At 37.8% G+C, this 22,975-nt stretch overlaps 2 protein-coding genes across 11 annotated transcripts in view; one reads left to right on the top strand and one right to left on the bottom strand.

The window, feature by feature from the left end:
• Window positions 1-6,437: 6,437 nt before the first annotated feature.
• LOC309390654 (putative protein ARB2BP) lies at window positions 6,438-11,250 on the bottom strand. Of its 2 annotated transcripts, none has more exons than XM_081950217.1 (3): window positions 11,080-11,250; window positions 8,541-8,671; window positions 6,438-7,747 (listed from the first exon to the last, which is right to left on the bottom strand). In XM_081950217.1, the coding sequence occupies exons 2-3, from the start codon at window positions 8,544-8,546 to the stop codon at window positions 6,698-6,700; spliced, it is 1,056 nt and encodes a 351-aa protein (XP_081806343.1). In that variant the 5' UTR covers window positions 8,547-8,671; window positions 11,080-11,250; the 3' UTR covers window positions 6,438-6,697. The 2 variants fall into 2 exon arrangements, with proteins under 2 accessions (XP_081806343.1, XP_081806342.1); XM_081950216.1 differs by having other exon boundaries at window positions 11,089-11,245.
• Window positions 11,251-11,296: 46 nt separating this feature from the next.
• The window catches only part of SENP7 (SUMO specific peptidase 7), a 48,083-nt gene continuing 36,404 nt past the window's right edge, over window positions 11,297-22,975 (top strand). For 2 of the 9 annotated variants that reach the window (XM_081950209.1, XM_081950211.1), the window contains exons 1-6: window positions 11,298-11,396; window positions 12,811-12,922; window positions 15,986-16,032; window positions 16,348-16,455; window positions 17,821-17,900; window positions 22,486-22,683. In XM_081950209.1, the coding sequence (XP_081806335.1) occupies window positions 15,994-16,032; window positions 16,348-16,455; window positions 17,821-17,900; window positions 22,486-22,683 (425 nt within the window). In that variant the 5' untranslated portion in view covers window positions 11,298-11,396; window positions 12,811-12,922; window positions 15,986-15,993. The other 7 variants (XR_014175161.1, XM_081950205.1, XM_081950206.1 and 4 more) reach the window with 7 other exon arrangements.

Below are 22,975 nucleotides of genomic sequence, written 5' to 3'. Positions count from 1 at the left end.
TTCCCCTCTGCAAGGCCTCAACCCCCCCTCTCGCCTCCGCCACCCCACCCTCCACAACGTCCAGTCTCTGTGAGTTCTTATAGATTTGCACTTGATTTTCTTTGATTTCATCTTTCATTTCCCTTAGCTGTTTCTTAATTTCCTCTTGGCCCTGTAAAATTTGTTGGAGCATTTGTTGAAAGTCTATCTCTGTAGTCTTGGGTTGCATCAGTTCTGTTATCTTTGACTGTGTGGCTGGGCTAGATGTTGCAGATGTTGGAGCAGAAGTAGCAAAACCAGGTTTTCCCGGAGGTGGTCTTTTTGGAGACATGGTTTGGAAAGCAAAGGAATCAATCACTGTAGAGACTGGGCAGCTGGAGAAGAAGAGCAGGCAGACGAGTCCAGGAGACAGAGAATCCAGACAGGTGGGAGTTTCTTTAGTAAATCTAGCAATAGGTGAAAGTTTTTTTTCTCCAAAGGGTTCAAGGAATCACAATCCACAAGAGATTCCTCTGGGTGGCTCGGAGACAAAGACCGGAAGCCTGAATTTTGAAGGCGGAGTCAAATTTCACAGTTCACAAAGACAACGGAAGTGTGCCATCTTGCCCTGCCAGTTTTGGGCTCAGAGGCATAGCAAACTTTTGAAAGTTCAGAAAATTCTCAGTTCACCCATAAGTTCTGGATCTAAGTCCAAGGAAAGTCACTTTTATAGGGGTGAGGCATCATTAGTTGGCTCTCCCCCTCCCTCCTTCCCCTGGGGGCGAGAGCAAAATCTTTTCAAGCCGCTTGTCCAAGGGGGGGGGAAAATCCCCCTCCCTCTAGCCGCACCTCCAGCAAAAGTCCGAAAGAAACTTTGTTTAAAAAAGGGCTGAAAAGTCCATTAATTCAAAAGAGAGGGAATGGAGAAGGGAAGCCTCTCACCACACCGCCGCTGCTTCATTCAGAAGTATATTCTCCGATCGGCATGGGGCGAGACGCGCGCACACGGGCGCCCTCCGATACTGCTCCCCGGTGCCTAGAACGAAGCGGAGAAGCCCCCGCCAGCCGACGCCGACGCCAGGACCCTCCGCGAGCCGTTCCCTCGGCAGGACGCCTCTCCGGGGCGTCCTGTGCCCCCCCAGAAGCGGGGGAAGCCCACCGGGAGAGCGGGAGCAGGCAAAGGCTTGCCTGTCGCCGTAGCCGCCGGAACCGGAAATCCCGATGCCTGGAGAGATCTTTATTCTTCTTTCCTTTTCTTCATAACCCCAGGATAGGGTGAGAATTTAATTTGTGTATGGTCCCTCAGTTTTAGATTTCATAAAATAGTATGACTGATTAGAGAGTTGCTAGTTTATCTATTTGTGCAATTCCATTTTAAAACATTAATAAGAAAAATGCAAAGATCTGTATACATACATACATACTGTATATGTATGTGTTGTGTTCCGCCCGCGGCCTGCGAAGCTGACAACAGAGTTGGACAGTGAGTAGGTTGGGAAGGAGCATGGGCCATTCCTGCAGTCTGGGGAAGGCTCAGACGAGGGTTTTGCATCGGAGGCAGAGAGGGAGCCATGGCCATCTGGAAATTATGTGCTGCCTCTGGAGCCTCCAGAGTAGGACATCAGTGAGGCAGAGGAACAGGGGGAGCCTGTTCCCAAAGCTTGCATACGCAGAGCTGCCAGAAGGCAAGAACAGTTAAGACAAAAGAGACAACTCAGGAGTAAGGCTTGGAGCTGGTTGGCCCCTCCCATAGAACATAAAGGAGAAGCAAAGGCAGGTGCACCTTTGCAGGAAGCAACTTTGTTCATTCTGGTCGGTCTGAAGCTCCGTTTTGACTATGGTCTGTGGCCTTGCAAGCTAATTGCCAATTAGGTCTTTGGCAGTGTTTCAAGGAAGATAAAGGTGGGTGCTTATCAGCCTTATCCCGAAAGACTTTGACAGACTATTGTTGGACTCTTTACAACTATTTGTGACTCATTACGGGCTGTGAATGAACATAATTCTCAGCCTTTGAAATAAAGAGGGTTTTTTATTGTTTCAGGAAGCCTAGGACAGAACAGTATGTATATGTATGTATATATTGACTCTAGATAGGGTTTAGACCAGGGGTGGCGAACAAGTTCGACAAAAAGAGCCAAAATTTTAAACTGTGAGAGTCAGAGAGCCACACCACGCAGTGACCTGCCAAAACAGACAAACACTCACACAAAAGCATATAATTTTAACAATAATATATTAAACACATAATATAACATGCTCAGTCAGGTGTTTTTTGTTATAAATTTTTATAAACCCATTAGAGCTGCTGTATAACTTTTAAATCCATAAATAAGTGGAATCTCTGTCCACCTAACAACCTACAAGATTACTTGATGACCACAACCAGGAATGCCACACTTGCAGTCATTAAACAAAGCAGTCACATATCTCGCTTAATGACTGCTTTGCTCAGTGACGAGATTGTGATTGTAAATCGAGTACAACCTATACATGGGTAAAGCCTGGTCCTAATATTATCTTCCTTTAACCTAATATATGTATTATAATATATATATGAGTTTGGATTATCTTTGATATCTATTACAATTACAGGCTGTGAGAAAAACACTCGTAGAATTTTGGGAAATATACTAACCATGGAAATTCAATTAAATGTTTTCTCCTATTTAAAACTCTGCTGCTCCTGAACCCAGAGCTTCAATATGCAACCATTATTATTAATTTGAGCAATCATTAGAACCTCACCGGAATTCTGCAGCAACTGTGCTAGACTTTGAAGCATTATTTTTTTGGTTTATCTCAACAGCAGAGGGCGCTGTTGAGATAAACCTGGAAGTACGGTCGACGCGACGACCAGCTCACAGCTGGTGGAGTGCAGGCAAGCGTCGACCGTACTTCCGGGTTTAGCGCGCGATCCGAGCCACAGTATACTAAATAATGGTAAGAGGCAAAGAGCCTCATTTATTTTGGCCGCGAGCCGCATGCGGCTCGCGAGCCGCGTGTTCGCCACCCCTGGTTTAGACAGATATATAGATAGAGCGATACACATGCACACACACACACTCGCTCTTATTAGCTTCCAAGATTGCCACAAGGAGGGACATTCAGCTCAGTGGACAAACTGTTCCATAAGAGGAGAGCTGCGGTTGAGAATACCTAATATTAGGCCACCCTTCTGCCATAATGACTGATAGGTCTGGATCTTTTGTAGACTCTGTGGTCATCTAGATAAGACAGAGTACATTTGGGAAAGATGTGTGTCTTAAATATTCAGAGCTTTAAAGCTGGTGACCAGCTCACTGAAAAATGGACTCCAACCAGTGCAACTCTACAGTACCAAGGCCACTGAGCACATAGGTTTATTTATTTGTATCCTGCCTTAGCTGCAAACATGTCCAACACACCACCCCCTATTTTCCCCACAGCAACTCTGTGCAGTGAGTAGGACTGTGAAAGAGTGATTGACACAGTGTCCTAACTGGTTTTCATGATTAAAGTGGGACTTGAACTCATGGTTTCTGCTTTCTAGCCTAGTGCCTTAACGACTAGACCAAATTTGGTTGCTGCATTTTGGACTACCTGAAACTTCTGGGTAGTGTTCAAGGGCAGTCCCATGTTAATCTAATCAGATGACGAAGGCGTAAGTGATCCTCCTCAGATATTATAATATCTGATAATATTATATTCAAGGTAAAGTTGCAACTGGTTTATCAGACAAAGGCACTCCTGGTCATGCTGTGTGTAGGAGCTGATTGTTCAGAAAGATCCCAGGTTGCAAATTAGCATTACAGGGAGTACAGCCTAGTAAAGAGTCAAGGATGATACAATCCTGGAATCAGAAGGCTTATGATTTAACAACCATTCTGTAATACAGAATGAAGTTTGAGTGTGTTTTTCCTTGAAAGCCTTCAGGGACCAACATGGGAAATTTACACCATCTCCCAATGAGCCTGTGGCGAAGCTGTATAACTGGATATCATCATATTGGTGAAATTTTATCTTGAAGCAACAATTTATTTCTCCAAGAGATTTCATATAGATTCAAATCTTGGTGCCAAATCCCACAAAACATTTCTGGTGCTATTTGGTGCATTCCAGGAATTCATAGCTTCCTAAACAAATATAATGCTATCCTTTTTATTCCAATGGTGAGTCACATTGCTGTTTTCATGCTGGTCTGGTCTTTTGCACAAAGCACAATGGTGGTGGCATTAAGAGTTTTTGAGTTTTACAGTTGCTATGAAAGTAATTTTGTCAATCACTTGGAATAGGGAACTCTTCAGAGAGAGACAGGATACCTCCTAAACAGCTTCTCTAGTTCTCTTCAAAATTAAGCTTATAATATATAGAATACAGAAAAAGATTCATCATAAACTACTAAGGCACAACAATCGAGTACTATGCTGCAACTATATGTACAACAAATATGCATTTTATTCTGTGCATATGGCACAACCAGCTTCTATCCAACAAAATTTTCCCAGGTAGTTAGTTAAAGCTGTTTCAAGTTTTCTCTAAGCAGCTAAGACTTACTGTGATATTTTTAATGGGATCTTTGCAAAAAATCTTTGCAGCTGAGAAAACTCAAATTCTAGAATCAGTTACGGTAATGTGTTGTCAGTAATTGTAAGATTAATATTAGATACATTTGTAATTTTGGGGAATATGGGAAAGCTGCTTGGAATGGTACAGTTCACTGCGTATTTGTATTCTTGCCCATGTGTTCACTGTGGCCTAGCTGACATAATACTCCATTGAGAAAGGACAGAATGCCTTATTTAGACCTTAATAAATCTTACTATATCTCTTAAATTGTAGGTTAGCCTCCTGTATTCGGGAAAAGGTATAAAGAGGTTGTGACTAATCAGCTTCAAGAAAGATCATCTAAAGATATTTCAAACTAACTTGAAAACAGCCTTAGTCTAATACAGTGGTTCTCAACCTGTGGGTCGGGAACCCTTTGGGGGTCGAACGCCCCTTTCACAGGGGTCGCCTAAAACCTTCGGAAAACACATATTTTCGATGGTTTTAGGAACCGAGACATCACTTTTATGGTTGGGGGTCACCACAACATGTGGAACTGTATTAAAGGGTTGCGGCATTGGGAAGGTTGAAAACCACTGGTCTAATAGATGATTTATCAGTCATTTCTGTAAGACTAACAGACTGTGTTAGTCTAGTTTGGTGCTAGGCATTGCAGATGGGTTGGTGATACCCAAATCTTTTTCTCTATTTCAGTCACGAGAAAGGGCAATATTTTTTGAAATGTATGTCCACAGGGGATAATACTGTAAGCTTGATGCAGGATAATAAAATGAAATTAAAATCAGACAAAGCAGGAGGTGTTTATTTTGAAGGATCATGATCTAGATCAGGGCGGTCCAGCTGGCGGCCTTTGGTTTGGATGCATCATGTGCAGGCCATGCCCACCCCAGCTCTGTGAATGGGAAAACCATCGTGAAACATCACATAACGTCAACGTGATGCAACGAGTTTGACACCCGTGATCTAAATTCTAGAGGACAGGACTATACTTCAGAAAAAAAGTAATAGTTTGAGAACCCTCCTACATCCTGTTTTCTCAGGTTATATCGGATTGCTTTATAGTAACTAGCTTAGAAACTTCTTCATGTTCAAAATGCAGCAGAAGATTGTTCAAAGACTATTTGGAAGGTAGCATTTTGTCTGTCCCTCTGGGAATTGGCTGCACTGTCTGCCAGTTCCTAGAGGACATATAACATGCTGATTATTATCAGTAACCCTAAATCATCTAGACTCAAGTTGTCTGCTTATATGCATGATTCTCACTTATAAGATTGCCAGACAGTCCATTTTTCAATACATATATCAGTCATCTGGTGATTGTTTTGGGATTCAGTCTATTCTGTCATGCATTTCTGTCATGCTAGAATGCATTTTCTGTAGGTATTCAATCTACATTTTTTACAATCCTGCAAAAACGCCTTAAGGACCCATTTTTTCAACCTGTATTTTCATTCTTTTTAGAAAGTTGAAATTTTTATATAAAATTTATGTGCATTTTAATCTGTTACTTTATTTTAATGCTGGTTCATGACTGAAATTGAAATTTAAATCCAACCTGAACGAAAAGAACATTATTCAAGTAAAATGGAACTGAAAATGTAGATAATAATCTAGAGAAAAGAGATTTTTAAAAGTAACTTTTAAAAAAGTCTTAATATTAACAGTTAGTAAGATCAATCTAATTTGATGTGACACTGTCAAATAAATATAATTTTAAGCAGTAATTTTTGTGAAATGTTCAACATTTCTATGCTGATTTGAATATATACTATACATGTACTCTAAGGTTCAAAACATTTAGAATTATGCTAATTTGAAGTACAAGTAATTGACTAATATTTCAAACAAAATTTTAAACCTATTTCTGATGTTTATCCTACTTACATTTTGATTGTTTTACTGATGGTTCAGATTAAATGAGAGTTTTTTAAAAGCTTAGTCAAAGAATTTATTTGTAAGACATTGAAAGAAAAAACTGTCACTAAATTACAAATTCGTACAAAATATCCTTTCAACAACTAAAGCCCGACTATGGAATTCAAAATTGCACCTTATATAATATAATATAAGCTTCAGCCAAAGGGGAAGAAAAGAAATAATGAATTAAATAAAATAGTTTACCTTAAGAGTGTGCCTAGGCATTTGCATTGAATACTTTTTTTTCTGATGAAGAAACTATGAAAAACATATATTCTTAATTTTTTTTCATGGCATTTTTGCTCCTTGTTGCAATAGGTGATCGGCTGAAATTGTCTTTAGTACTAGCTTTCAGTGCATTCTTTAGATACTTGAAGATGGACTGCAGGCTAGATGATGGAGCCATATTGTACTTTTCAGATCCGGTGGAAACTATAGGACAATCCATTTTCATAAGGTAGTCTACTGACCTATCTATAGGCTTACTATTTGATACCCACTCTTGACAGTGCTTCCATATCCATGTTTGTACCTCGGAATTGTCTTGTGTCTGATGTTTCATGTGATGTTTAGAGTCAATAAGTGCAACGGCACACACTTTGTTCATCACTTCCAAAGTTCTTTGCATGAGTAAGTTGATAAAAATCAATCCCCCATAGCCATGGGCAACAAAGACCACATTTCTAGAAGATGTCTTTGAAATGAAGTGATCCCAAACATAGGTTGTATGTTCTTCGGGGTTACTGCTGTTTCTCTTTGGGACTGCCCATGAGAAATTTAGAGGACAAATAGCATCATTCTCCACAAGGCTTAAAGATTCAGGTTCTATTTTCAGATCCACAAAATTGTCATTGGGATTTAAAACAATCACTCCCCAAGAGTTCTGCAGAGCCATTGTAATGAAAGGTATCTGAGATCCCTGTTGAAGGCCTTCATGTATTATTGACTTTTGTGCCCACTGGCCTGCACGAAATGTCCCTCGATCTTGAAGAAGGACAAGTAAAGTTGAACTATTTGTCAATGCATCTTCACTCATGAAAAAGAAACTACAAATTTTGCTGTCTGCCATACATGTTGGGATGTAAATCTTCTGCAGACTGCAAACTTTTTCAAGGAGCTCGTAAACATACTGAGTTATTAACTGTCCAAGAATTTGGTAACGTTTGTGATTATCTTTATATGAATTCTCATAATTAAAAACGAAAGGTTCATTAGTGTCTATATGCTTAAGCTCACCATTTTTGTTAAAGTCGTATTTAAGTTTTTCTGGGCACTCTGAATTATTTATTAGTTTCCTGAAGCTCACATCTTCAATCATTTGTAGCCACTATAAATAAAGAAATTATGTTAAAACATATTTTACTTCTTAAAAGTTTTCAAGTTTCTCTAACAGTTTTATTTTAAAAAATGTATCTTTATTAAAAATACAATATTGCTTTTCATATATTGTCAAAAAACAGTAAAATTGTATTAGAACTATAACCTCTAGGAATATGATTATGAAACATCTGAAAAGTAATACTTAAATCATATTGACTCAAGGGGAGGAGTTGAACAAGCCATTGTTTCTCATCTTCCTCTGAAATCAGCATGACTCAAAAATACATATAGTATCTTTGGCTAGAACTTGCTGTTTATTTCTGCCCTTTCTACTTCAAGAAACTCAAAGCAGAGATACTTTCAGTTGGCCAGACCTAAATGCATTAGGTTTCAGATGTAACATTACTAGTGTTATCACATTGAAGATGATACCTTGTTGGGTAATGAAATGCCTGAAAGCAAGCAAACAAACTCAGAGATTATAATAAAATAAGCTCTTACTCTAAATTAAAACAAAAAGAACATATAAACAATATACATACTAAACAGTCCAAGAAACACTAAAATTATTTAACCAAATAACTTATTTTAACTTTAAATATAATTCTTAAAAATATCCAATATAAAATATCAAATATTAATAGAAACACCCAATATTTCTATAGTCATAACAAATCTAATTATCAAATCCTAAAACCATAATATTTTTATTTATTGTAGAAAATACATAATACATAATGTGCTCTAACACATAAACAATTTTCAAAAAAACCTTGAATATATGTGCAAATCATACTTACATTCATCTTGCTTGAATAATGCAAAGACCTCTGGATACACTTTCATCTACTATGCTTCAGGAACTTCTTTAAATGAGACCCAGGCAAAGTGATGAGTTGTAGAACTCTGTTGTTTTCCAATACTAGTTTGGCTGTAATGACAGAAGCTATTATAGTTTTTTACATTAGTGTTCCTTTTTAAAATCAAAATACATTTTTTTAGATCTGTATAATGTGCTTACACTTGAAAATAGTGTTACACTGAAGTAGACTTAAAATTGTATTGTTAAAATTGCATTGTTAAAATTGTTGTATTGAGACAATTATTTTTATCTGCCTCATATTTAAAATATAATAATTATGCTATAAATGTTTACACCACTCCTTTGTTAATTGTTGTATTTGCCAGCTTTGTTGAAATGCAAAAATGTACATTAACAATTCATAAAAATGTAAACTCTTGCCTATATTTTTATATTATTTTTAATGTATTTTATGTACAGTAGATGTCTGTGGAGATTCTCAGTCATCCAGGTCATGGTTGTCCCAAAGGTGCCTTTTCAAGAGGCAACTGGACTTTCTTGTTTTTCTTTGGCTTTTCATGGAAAAAGCTTCTTCTGCTCTGACTGGATGGTGTGTGTGTGTGTGTGTGTCAGAGCTGAAGAAGCTTCTTGGATAAGAAGCGAAACGTCTTCAAAGAAAAACAAGAAAGTCTAGTTGCCTCTTGAAAAAGCACCTTTGGGAAAAGCATGACATGGATGACTAAGAATCTCCATAGACATTTAGCTATGCACTTTGGAATGAATACCCATGTATGGTGCAGGAGTATGAATGGATTTCCAGAAAAAATGCAGACTCAGGAACCATTTGTGCTTCAGTTTGAGATGGAGACAACACAGACTCATCCCCAGCAGCCTGCACCTGTGTTCCAACAGTGAAGGGACACAGGGCAGAACACACAGCTCCACAACATAGTACTTTCAGCAGTTTCGAGAAGGCTCCACTCTATTGCACTACTCAGGTGACCTGAGGACCTCCAAGTAGCTTCAAGGACTCTCTAAAAGAATGCAAATGACCAGCTGTCTTCAAGGAATATAAATCCTTCCATTCCCCACCATCCAGTCAGAGCTGAAGAAGCTTCTTGGATGATAAGTGAAACATCTTCAAAGTCCAGTTGCCTCTTAAAAACACCTTTGGGATATTTTATGTAGAGCATTTAATGGGTACTTCTGAATTCAGGGCTGTAAATCTATATGTATCTAAAATATGTATCTAAAGCCATCTATCTAGGAAAGATATGGATATTTGAAGAATGCATGTGCACAATTTAGAATTATTTATAACTGCTAAGAAAATTATATCTTCCAGGACTGTGAACAAAGGTAATGGGAAAAAAATCTAAAGCCAGCCATAAGAGACTGCAAACTAGCTGCAAAGTTCAGCCAAATCACTTCAGTGATAATAATAATTAAATCTGGAAAAATAAATTACAATATTAGGATTTTAAAAGTTTGACAAAAGTTGAGTGCTTTTATGGGTTACCTTATTTTATAATTGCTTTGGTTCACAAAGGGAAGCCTGCAAACCCCAAAAGGTCATCTTCCATTTACAGGTTTTCCCTTTCTAATTTATTTCTTATATTTTTTCCTGTCCACTAAAAAATTGTTTTCAGTTAGAGTGACATCTAACTTTTGTTATGGAGAAATAACGCCTCTCTTCATTACAATTGCCTCAGTACAGCAATAATTGGATACATTTCTAGTGAGACTAAAGCCCATTTATTAATAATATCAAAGTCTATCTATCTAGAAGCACCAGAATTAGAGCTTTTAATTTAAGAAAATGTTTCAGATTGATTTCTGGTAAAAGATAAGTTATTTCTTGAAGTGCTGTACTGATTGCCTTGATTTGCATTTTTACCAACTCATAATTAAAGAACAGTGGTTGCTTTTTCTGAAGAAAACCAACATGAACAAAGCAGTTTAGGTAAATGCAGGGGTGTCCAAACTTGGGAACTTTTAAGACTTGTGGACTTCAACTCCCAGAATTCCCCAGCCAGCACTGGCTGGGGAATTCTGGGAGTTGAAGTCCACAAGTCTTAAAGTTCCCAAGTTTGGACACCCCTGGGTAAATGGGATACTGGGTTGAAGATAATATTCTCAAAGGAAGAGTAATAGCTAATTCTTAGGCTCAACTATTTTCTAAGCTTAACTCAATCTTTTGAATCACAATTCTATACACACCTGTCTCTGTAACGTGCACTAAATATAATTTACTCTCAAGTGGACAAGACCTTCACGACCAATTCACAGAACTCCATCCAATTGCAGGTCATACAAAGTCGCTTGGTTTTTAGACTTGGCATTGCGGAGGAGTTTATCTTCCACTCCACAGCTCATGTGGGATTTTCAGTTATTTTTCCCCAACTTTCTCTGTAACGGATTAAAAACCCCATTTTTTAAAAAAAAAAATTCTTAATTGGAAATCGTTTTAAAATAAGCCAGGATTGAATCCCGGTGTTGGCGAAGTGCAAAACGACGCCTTCTTTTGGAGGACTTACACTACGTACTTAGATAGCAGAGAGCGAGGGCGGAGCCGAAGCGCCCTGAAACGCAAAACAACTCCGCACCAACTCTGGCCCCGGATGCCCGAGGAGGACCCATCTGGACGAAGCCCGACTGCAGCCTCTAGCGACGGCTTTCAAGCCCTCGCAACGATTTTCAAAGCCACATCGCTCCGAAGGGCGGCGCCTCTACCGGAAGTGGGGGAGGGGGCGGGCGAAATGCTACGCGAGGCGGCGCAGCGGTCTGCCGGTGGCGATCCGAATCAACAAAGGCGAGCGCAGTCGGAGGGGTAGCGGGGCTTCAATCCGCTCAGGTGAGAGGGAAAAAGAAACATAGGCAGGCTGATCGGTCGCAGTTAGAGCTGTTTCAGGGTTTGCTGCGAGCCTCCCTTCGGGAGGAAAGTGGATTCTGCGGAGGTAGCCTCGGAGGAAGCTCTGCGGAGGGCTTTAAAGCATTCGGCAGGGCAATATGGTGCGCCCCATAAACGGCGAGGTGGGCAGGCTAATAGCGCTTATCCCTTGGTGGATGGATGGTAACTACAGCGCGGTTACCTCCGTGTTTTTTTTATGGGCATGAAGCCCGTTCTGTTCCTTCCGCATCCCAGTTCGGAGGTTTGTGCATTTTCTACATTCAGAAAGAAACTCACACCCCGACGACCACAAGTGTACGGTTTTATTACATTTTAAAGGCATACGTTGCTGCCGTTAGTCTCATCCTGTTCGTTTCCTTAGGTGGTTCAGTTTTTTATAAGGAACTCCGTGTAAGTTGCTGCAGTGAACGCAGAATTTTTAACAGGTTCTTTATTCTGTCAACAGTTGGCGTGAGTTAGACCTTGTGTTTTTGATGCGTGGTTATTATCCCCCCAACTGGCAGTAGATAAAAGGGTAGACCAAAATAACTGACGTTAACACCATGGGCCAGGAAATTCAGGGGCTAGGCTCTTTGGGGGTGCTGGGCAAGTTTCACATTGAACTAACGAGCAACCGCATGTATTTTTAATGCCTGTATAGATGCAAATGTATATTGCAAATCTTCCTTTGTTATATGCTAAATGTTCCTTCAGCAATACTTCAGGATAGTAATTGTATTCTCCAATATTAATCTTGTGTGTCACTTGATTTCCCCCCCTTCCCAATATTTCTCAATATGAAGGATATTAACTTTTTTTCTCTTTGATTAGGCATGTGCTGACAATGCTACTGAAATATATATATATATATATATATATATATATATATATATATATATATATATATATATATATATATATATATATATATATATATAGAGAGAGAGAGAGAGAGAGAGAGAGAGAGAGAGAGAGAGAGAATGTTATCATCTTATATATGTGTGTGTGTGTGTGTGTGTGTGTAATATTTTTTCCATATGATGCTTGAATGTTATCATCTTGCAGAAATTCCACTAAACTAAAAGTAATCTTTTTTAATACAGCATGTCATAAAGAAAGTGTGGGAACACTCCCCTCCCCCGGAAAAATGAAATACTTGGGGGAATATTAAAAAGGAAGGATAGAATATTTCCCCTAAAGGACTGGGTTAGGCAGAAACTTCAGATAAGCAACACAATCAAGCCAAAGTTTGGCAAAATTAGCTCAGAAAAACATCTGAGATTTGCATTTCCCCTTTTGCTTATAGAGCATGGGTGTCAAAACCCACAGCCTCACGTTGCCATCATGTGACATTTTGTGATGATTTTTCCTTTTGTAGAGCTGGAGTGGGTGTGGCCTGTGTGTGATGCATCTGGCCGGCGGGCCGCTAGCTTGACACTCCTGCTACAGAGTCAGCCATGACCACTAATGACCCCATAGGAATCCAGAAGGTATAAAACCCACCCACTCTAAACTCTATTTTGTTAGCTGTCCCAGAATCACATGTGATTGGTGGTTCTCTTCATCAATAAAGGACCTTTCTTTCCAATCTGCCTCTAGCCTCCATTTTATTTCCATTGCCTTTCTCTCGACTTGGAACTGGACCTGGATATTTCTTCCAGTGAAAGATTTACTACATAATCTCATATATCTAAGTGAATACTCACTTTGTTGACTATTAGAGCAGGATATAAGCCTGTCTGAATGAATGAATGAATGGCTGTCTTCGGTTCTTTTTGGAACCATACATTTAATAAATATATTTAGGAAGAGTTTCTCAGGCTCATGGCTTCTGATGTGCTATACTTCACCTGTATCATTTAAGCTGTTTAAGTTCCAGTTATTCATCAATTATAAAATATGATCTTAAGAATTAAACCATATATCAGGAGTGATGTACTATATATTACTACAGGTATATTGATTGATAGATAGATAGTTTATACTAAAATATATATACTATATATTTTATGCTGGTCTTGTTGTATTCGGGTCTTTCCCTGTGTAAGATACACGGGAAAAGACCCGAATACAACAAGACCAGCATGCCTACACCCGTGAAAATCTACGAAAACATATACATTTTATCTTCCTACAAGGCGATGACAATTGCATCTCCCTTTATCCTATTTTTCAACTGCTGGCCTGAGACACTAGGTTTGCACACATACTGTTTGATTAGGTTTAGCATAACACAGAGACAGTGAATAAAGAGGCAATATTGAGGCTGAGTCCTTTCTTAATTCAGTTTAAAATTATGATTTGTAAAAGTTTGTTTACCATAATCATGGTTCTGTTATTCAAACCAATAGAAGAAAAGGGAAACCTCAACTTTCTTTTACACACACAAACATCATGAGATATGCAAGGAATGAAATAGACATTGAGTGAGTAGTTGAAATGTTCAACCCTTTCCCCATCCCATGCAAGATAGCTCTCTAAATATTTTTAACAACAATGGACAATAAAAGTTCTCAGTTCCTCTGCTTTTTTTTTGCTGTACAGAGCTTAATTTATTATTCATTTTATTTTATTTTTTCAATTTTTTATTGTAAACACTTATACACATTGACAAAAACATACACAACACTTACAAATAACATTGGAACTTCCCGTTCCTTCTTACAACAGATATCTATTGGTGCATCTTTACAAACATTACAAACAATATTATTCATTTTAATTTACCATAATGTGCTTATTAAATCAAATCAGCAAACATAATTTGCATTTATGTATAAGCTAAAGGTAAAAGGAGAGCTTAATTACTCTTTTCTTTCTTCAAATTGGATTCCATCTCAGCTTTAGTTCTGTCGTATATTCAGACATAGCATATTAATTAAATCTCCTAAGCTTAAGGCATGAATTGAGTGGCTTCCTTCCCACTAGAAAATGTTTTTATAGTGAAAACAGTCTATTTTTGAAAACCTTAGTGATGGATCACCCACAACGCTAGGAGGAAAGGTATTCCATTGCTTAACTGTTCTTGCTGTCAGAAAATTATTCCTTACTTCTAAGTTGGATCTGTCTTTAATAAGCTTCCGCCCAATACTACTTCTCCTCTGGTGCTACGGAGAGCAAGCCAATTGTCGCCTCTCTATGACAGCCCCTCAAGTACTGGATACAGATATCCAGTTCACACAAGTAGCACTTGAGAGGGATTTATTATGTTTATTTCACAACTAACGTCTGTGTAGCATTCCCCCAAAATCCATTTCAATTTCCCACAATTTGTAGCGACCTCGGTGACTAGACATCTTCTAACAAGGACAACAGGAGTTTACCAATAGAATGTGACTAATGGAGGGAACAATGAGGTGTCTGGCTGGCCACAAAGTAGCAAGGCACAAGCTTGAAGCGAACGAAGCCAAAATGACAGCAAGCAAACTAAAAAAGATGCCAACAGTTTCGCTTTAGCAGTTCTGAAGGACAATGAAGCAAAGAGCAGGTCTCCCCGAGAAAGTCCAAGTCCAAACACGAGTCCCAGGAAAATGCATGAACCATGGCACAGGAGCGAAGTTCTGAGATGAAGCAAAGGAGTAAGGCAAGAAGCTGAAGATGTCACACTGAAAAAACAATTGTCTCTGACAACCACTCAACTCCCTCTACCTGCTTAAAGCAGCCCAACTGGTGTTTCTTAGGAGGGGTAAGGCTGCCTCCGCTTGAGTAGCCTCCGACGAGCCTGCTTGTGCCTCTTGGTGTTCAGATCTTCTCATCTGTGGATTTGGCAGGGGTGGCAACTGTTTCTCATCAGAGTTGTTGTACCTTATTAGCTGGTCTTGTCACAGATCACTCTTCCAAGCTGACTGGCCGCAGTTGTACATCTCCATCTCCTGCTTGTATGGGCGTCTGCCTGTCCAGACAGTCACTCACCAGTTTGGTCCCCTCTGGACACAGAGCCAGCTGGGTGAGTTTGCGCCAGTCACTTTGTTTCAACCATAGGAAGAGGCAATGGCAAACTACTTATGGAAAACCTTACCAAGGATACTGCAGGGGTTTATCCAGGTGAAGAATCAGACACAATTGAATGGACGGAAAAAAATTGCAAGGATAAGAGTGAATGTTAAAATGTACATAATATGAGTCCTAGGAGAATAAAAATGCCTTTGCTTGGCATGGTACCGGAAATATCATGCTGTAATTCACATTTGCCCTACAAGGGACAATGTTGTTGATTTAGATTGTTGGTATTATGGCAAAAGATTATCTGAACTGTGCCTAGAAACATGATGAGAACCATTGAAGAAATTTGTTTATCAGTGCAACTTAAATAAGCATCTCTATGTTATATCTTGACAAGTTTATGATCTGCAGTTACCGTGGAGCTATGAATTGTTTTAGAAAAAAGTAACCATTAGAGAAGGCTACTAATTCACAAGAGATACACATCCTTTAACATGTGGGAAATAGATAATGTCTCCTAACGTTACTGTGTGAATCTTAATTAGTTCTTTTTGGAAGTGCTAATTATGGCACGATACATAAAGGTGTTGTTTTCTGTCTGTCTTATGCAGCCGCAACTATGGAAGGATCTGGAAAATCATCTTCATACCCACAAAATGTAAGTTTTCATTGAGTTTGACAATGTGGTATATCACATAGGATGGAAAATAAATGCACATAAAATAAATAACAATTAGTGAATTATTTACTGCATTATAATGCAAGGAGAATTGTAATGTCACTGTTTAAGGCAAATTAAAATTCTATATATAATGAATATTCTGAAATGTCTATTGACTTTGTAAATGATATATTACTCTATAATATAATATATTAATGCTTTGCATTAAGTTTGTCCTTTAATCTTTTTTCTTCTTGTGCTGTTACATTTTTTTTCTTTTGATCTACAACTATGAATGAATTTTTTTATTAGTATCGAATACCAAAGAAAAGATCAAACACACAGCCAGATGATGAGCATATTCAATCTCCATTGTCAAGATTTGAAGTAATTCACCAATGGCAAAATTCATTTCAAGGGGTAAATAATAGCCTTTTTCTTTTCCATTGTTTTGGAGAATTTAAGAACTACTCTTGGATACGTTTATTAGCCATATTCTTAAAATTAGATATTATATAATGACTTAAAAGGTGTACTGTATTTTTTGGAGTATAAGACGCACCTTCCCCCCCCAAAAAAGGGCATGAAATATTGGTGCGTCTTCTACACTGAATACAGCATTTTTGGCCTCCTGAAACCCCGCCCACTTCGCAAAAATGGACGTGCGTAGGGTTTGGGAGGCCTGCAAAGTGTTCCTGGAGGCTGGGGAGGGCAAAAACGAGCGAAAAATGGGTTGTTTTTTGCTCATTTTTGCCCCTCTATCCCCAGGAGCACTCTACAAACCTCCCAAAGCCTATGCATGCCCTGTTTTTTGCAAAAAGGGGCCATTTTTTGCTCATTTTTGCCCAGCCCCCAGAAGCATTTTGCAGGCCTCTCAAACTCTCTGCATGCCCTGTTTTTTTACAAAAAATGAGGAGTTCAGAGGGTTTGGATGGCCTGCAGAGTGCAAAAAAATTTTTTTTAAAGGTACCTCTTCAAAATCTTGGTGTATCTTATACTCCGGTGCATCTTTATAGTCTGAAAAATACGGTAATTGTATAACTGTATGAGTGCAATATTTGGTATTCAAGAACAGACCAGTTTTTCAAGAGAATAACTTGAGGTGTTGGAAGCACTGATACATCCAAATGTTGTAAACTTGGAAAAAAATCATAACATATAAAGATATTCTGAATGAGAAAGGGGAACTTAAAACTAAACAGGAACTACAAAACCAAGGGGTGGACCTAGCATGGTGCCAAACCTACAAATACAATCGAGATATGAGAAATACACAAAGACACATGGTTTCTATAAAAAGCCAACAACACTTGATCGGATGCTATTAGCAGCAGAAGAAAATAACTTGAGGTGCTTATTTTCAGATAAACCTGGAACTTAAATCATGGTTTTAGAACTGACCTTAACTTCATAGTTCCAGAACAGCATATTCAAGTAAATGCCCTTCAATCCTCATAATTGCCATAATAGCCAGTGTGAACATTCATAAGAAGCAGGTTGTCAATCCTTCAGATTTTATTCACAACTTCTGAAAGCAAGCCATTCCATTGGTTAATTGTCCTCACTCTTAGGAAGTTTCTGATTCATTGCTTGATTAGTTTCCATCCATTGGAAATGGAAATTATGCAATCAAATTATTATTCAGCACCGTGTTTATTAAACAAGAATGCTGTATATCAATTTATGTTACAAGTTTGGTAATTTTTCAAAATGTATCTTGTGCTCAGTTTTTCTGAAACATTTTTACATGTTTTGAAACATTATCTCTTTCCATCCCTATTTCAGTGGGCATCAGGATCAAGGAATAAAAGGATTCAGTTAAACTGGAAGAGTAAAAGCATTGGTGATGAAAGATCAGTAATGAGGTGAGCTGATGATTTTTCATAAATTAATAAAATAAGTACCATAATCTCTTACTGTACATTCTTGTGGATAAACCCATTTGCAGATAATCTGATCCTCAAATTTTTAATGAAAATACTATGAAAAATGTGCTATCGCTGATAAGCCATGTGTTTTAATTTTCACAGTTGGCTTATCCATGAGTTAGTTTAGTCCTTGAGATGAGCCAGCTACCTGTGGATGAGTTTATTCACAAGTACATAGAGATACTTTTAAAAAGTATTACCGTATATATTCACGCATAAGCCCATTTGAGGATAAGCCAAAACCAATTTTGGGGATGTATTTTACAACCTAAGATTCTCAGCTTGTCCTCCAATATGTACATTACTTCTAGTGGTATTGATGCCTTGTTTGTAATATAATAGATATATTATTAAAAAAGTAACAGTCACTGACAAAAATGGACCTAACATCTCTGTTTTCTCTCACATTAAAAAAGAATGGTTGGGTAAACAATGCCTGATGTGACATGTTTGCATCATCTGAAAAAATATTTTTCCCTGAGTAGATTAATATTGAAGTATACTGTAAAACTGTAGTTTTATTGGATTAAATTACGTATCAGATTGCAACTTGAATCAGCTGAATATATGCCTATTTCCTACTATTCCTACTAATTCCTGCTTCCTAATAAATTTGCATTACCGGGAAGTCTAACCTTGTTGGAATTAGGCATCAAACAAATTAATTAATTAATTAATTAATTAAATCATTTTGTTTTTATCTAGGTACAACAGTACCAAAACAGGTACTGAAATCAGTAATAAACAAAGCAGTATATTAGAATCATATATGTTTAGCATCTGCCAGTTTGGAGGTGATGATCAGTTTTACAATGCTTTCAGACAGTTCCATATGGGTTTAGATTACAACCCCCTGTCAATGGAGACCTTTGAAGCAAAGATATGCAAATACTAGAAGGAGGAGATCTTTCCAGTTCCAAAACTTTTAAACTTTTTTTCTCCTTTTAGTAATCAATGCAAACTGTTCCTCATTTGTGATCTTATATCTACAAGAATAACTACACCATTCCGCTTTGTTAACAATACAGTATTTCTAAACATTGGCTTCTTTGAAATGGAGTTCAATTCTCAGAACTCCCAAAATGCTGGGTGGGGAATTCTGGGAGTTAAAGTCCACATATTTTAAAGTTGCCATGGTTGCAAAATACTGCTTTAAACTGGAAGCCTCCAGCAGTGAATGAGAAAAAGTAAGAGGGAAAGAGAGAGACTCAAAGAAGGGAACGAATCTTTTCCTTCTCTTTTCCTTTGGAAAAATGAGCAATGTGATCTTGCAAGTATTACTAATACTATATACTGCAAAATAGCAAAAAAATTAAAACCATGGCAGGATTAACATATTATTGAAAGTCCTAAGAGAATTAAAATATTTTTCTGGTACTAATAAAATATTAAGGGCATGCCAATACATATTGTTGGGGGGGAAATTGCAACATTGGGGCACTATGTTTGACAAAGCACACTCTTAAGTAATCTCAGTAAGAGGGACCATAAGGAGCAGTTCCTTGGAAAGTTACATACAGTGTGGATCAGAATATGGGAAGAAGCATTTGTTCATATAGGGTGGTCCCAAGCCATGAAGAGTTTTATAGATTAAAACCAGCACTTTGAAATGGAACCAAATGTAATTCGGAGCCAGTGAATATCATAACAAAATGATAGGTGTTCTTTTTTTTTTTAAACAAAGTTTTATTGGTTTTTAAAAAAATAAAAAGGAAAGGGGTGGTGGAATAAGTTACAAATTTTGGCAGTCACAATATGTAGGAGGTGTCCCCACCCCCCGTGCTCATAATTTCCATTTATACATAAATCAGTTTAATACTAGATAGCAATATTTTGTCAGCATGTAAATTCAAATAATAATTTCAATCAATTTATATCAAGCAGATTTTCTTACTCATTTTTGTGATCTGAGTTTTCTTAGTATTGCCCCTTCTCCCCCCGCCAGCAGGGCTCCGGCCCCTCCCGTGTCCTGTAGGTCTGGTGTAGAATCATCAGATTTATCTAGGAGTACTTTATTTTTTTCCATAAAGGCCTGAGCCTCTGTGGTTGTGTTAATTCTAACTCTTGTATCCTCCCAGAATATTAACATACCTTCAGGCATCAACCATCTGAACCATACCCCCTTCTGGTATAACTTCTTCGCTAATTGCCAGTGAATATCATAACAAAATGATAGGTGTTCTTATCGTCCAATTTCAGGCAATACTCTTGATCCACATTTATACTAACTGAAATGCTTAAACTCTTAAACATCTTGTAGTCATCTAAAGAGGTTATGAGGGCGTGGACAACGAAAACAAGGCTGCAGACCTTACTTTTGTATTTAAAGACAAGAATAGTTTCAGAATCAGTCTTGAGCTGTGAAACTGATCCTTGGGGGGAGTGGGGGGGTAGAAGTTCCATCCAGAGCACTCACCTGGACAGATAAATAAACCATTGGTAGCATCACTGCCTCAACTAATGTCGGCTTAGATTTGTTAAATATCATCCAGCCCATTATCATGAACAAGGAATTCAGCAATTGTACTATTTCATCTGAATCTCATGAAAAAGAAATACTGACTTAGCATACCAGTAGACTTTGTTCTAAATCTCCAATGTTATCTCAGTCAGGAACTTTTTGATTGTAGGCAATATCTTCTGTCACATTTCCAATATCTTTTAGAGCAACTTGGGAACTGCATTCTAGGCTTTGAGGGACCTATGTGGCAGAGGTGGTATTCAGCACGCTCTGACCCATTCTGGGGAACCGGTAGCGGAAATTTTGAGTAGTTCGGAGAACCGGTAAACACTACCTCTGACTGCCCCTGCCCCGATCTATTCTCTGCCTCCCGAGTGCCAGCTGATCGGGAAGGAATGGGAATTTTGCAGTAACCTTGCCTTGGAGTGGGGAGGGAATAGAGATTTTACAGTATCCTTCCCCTGACACACCCACCAAGCCACGCCCACCAAACCACACCACGCCCACCAAGCCACGTCCACAGAACTGGTAGTAAAAAAATTTGAATCCCACCACTGCTATGTGTCCTTGTGATTCAAGTTATCCACCCTTTCATTAAGCTTTGCACAGGGATACTCATGATATTTTTATTTCATACTTTTCAGTTACTGTTGTAGATAATAAGACTAGTATTAGTATTTCATTCTTGGTTGGATGATGTATGCTGACAAAGGAAATATTATATAGCTGGTTTTAATGGAATTACACAAAGCAGTCAAAAGAGGTAATTTGCAACATTCAGGAGCATATATGAAAATACTTCTACAGATTCTTAAAGCAGAAGCTTTTTTCAAGGTTCAACTGCTTACAACTGCTTTGGAAGCTACACCCATCTATATCTATAGAATGCATTCAAAACTACTTTCTGAATTTTTGCATAGCCCTAACAGTAATCAAGGCCCTTGGAAACCTGATTTCTTATTTTTTCCCCATGATGTAGTTTTTCAGTTCAGCCTGCTGGCAAGATGGACTTCAGAGAATGACAAATTAGAAAATACTTGGAACTAGTAGCTCTTTACTGTAATACCAATAATTGTATGTCCTAGTACATTGAACAAAATCTGTAGTGCACAAAGCATCTTTCTAAATTATTAATGTTAATGAATCTTTTTCCAGGCTTGCACATCTATTTTAAAAAGTACTTTTAAGAGTCTTTGCTGTGTCTTTTATGCCCAGCTGCTTTGCTTTACTTTTTTGCCCAAATGTGTAGAATATATGAACCAAAATTTGATTTTATCACATCTACCCTAAGTGTTCTCTATTTGCTGATTTGATTTTGGCGGAACTATATCCTATAACTAAAATCTATAGGACTTATGCTTTGATCACAAAGATCAAAGAGATGTCTAGTTACTGACTTAGGTTTTGTTACATGTAAAATTCATAACTTCTAGAGTTTGAAATTCATTTCTGGATTACAATTCTAAGTTGCTGAATGCATGTCATTTCAGTACTACTAAACAGCCCAATTAACCATCTGAATTTCTGAATTTAATTGAAAAAGACCAAGAGTGTAGACTAAGCTAATGTCAGAACTGAGCGAAGAAGATACATCTGTAATTAAGCGGAAATTCTGATTCCAATTTTGGATAGTTCCTCTTTCCAGTTTTAGTTACTGGGTTTTCATTGTTATTCTGTGACCATTTCTGTATTGACAACTTGTAGAGTTAGATCATGGCTATTTCTACAGTAATTTCAGAATCTTTTAAACAAGACATTCAATTCTGTCATTTAGGCACAATGACAATGGCTACATGCTATCACAAAATATGTTTCTAATGCAAAACCTTGGTAACAATTTCAGTCATTACTGATGTGAAGAGAAAGAAGACTACAGTGGCCAAGCAAATGTATAGCAAATAAAGCTGTGTCAAAGAGGAAAATGTAGAAGCAATTTCCCTCTGTAGAGTAGAATAAATATCCTTAGCTGAAATAATTTGGCTTATGAAGGACACTTGGTTGAATTCATGTATCCTAATTCGACTTCCTTATTTGCTATCATTATTATTACATGTATGGCAGGCAACCCAAAGTTATCTTGACGAATGTCCTGAAGACGGAATTAGGAAGAAAATATATAAAGGCACAGTTTGTAACTGATGCTAATTTATCTCATGCTATCAAGTTGCAGTCAAATCAACAAACCTCATCATCTGTTGACACTCTAGAGATATGGCACATATTAAATCCTCTTCACCAATCCCTCTTTTTATCAGAAAGGTATGTCTAATTAACTCTGTCTTAGACATAACACAACATGTTATTAAAATAATTGTATGCAATTGTGTCTCATGAATAAGCATTCCACAGTACATTTTTTTTTCACTTTTAATATCTTCACTAAATCTTCCTGAGGCATCCATGTAATTTCCTTTTAGAATTATTTCATTTGATAGGGAATTTGTAAAGTTACATCTCTTTGACAGTTCATATCGGGGAAGAATTGTAAGCTTAACATCTGGAAGAAAATTCAGTTTCTTTTCCCTTTTCCCCCTCCCCAACTGTTTTTCTT

The sequence above is a fragment of the Natrix helvetica genome, assembly GCF_964273705.1.
Source record: "Natrix helvetica genome assembly, chromosome: 4".
Taxonomy (NCBI): Eukaryota; Metazoa; Chordata; class Lepidosauria; order Squamata; family Natricidae; genus Natrix; species Natrix helvetica.
Note: the sequence above shows the minus strand (reverse complement) of the source record. Positions and strands in the feature narration are given on the sequence as shown.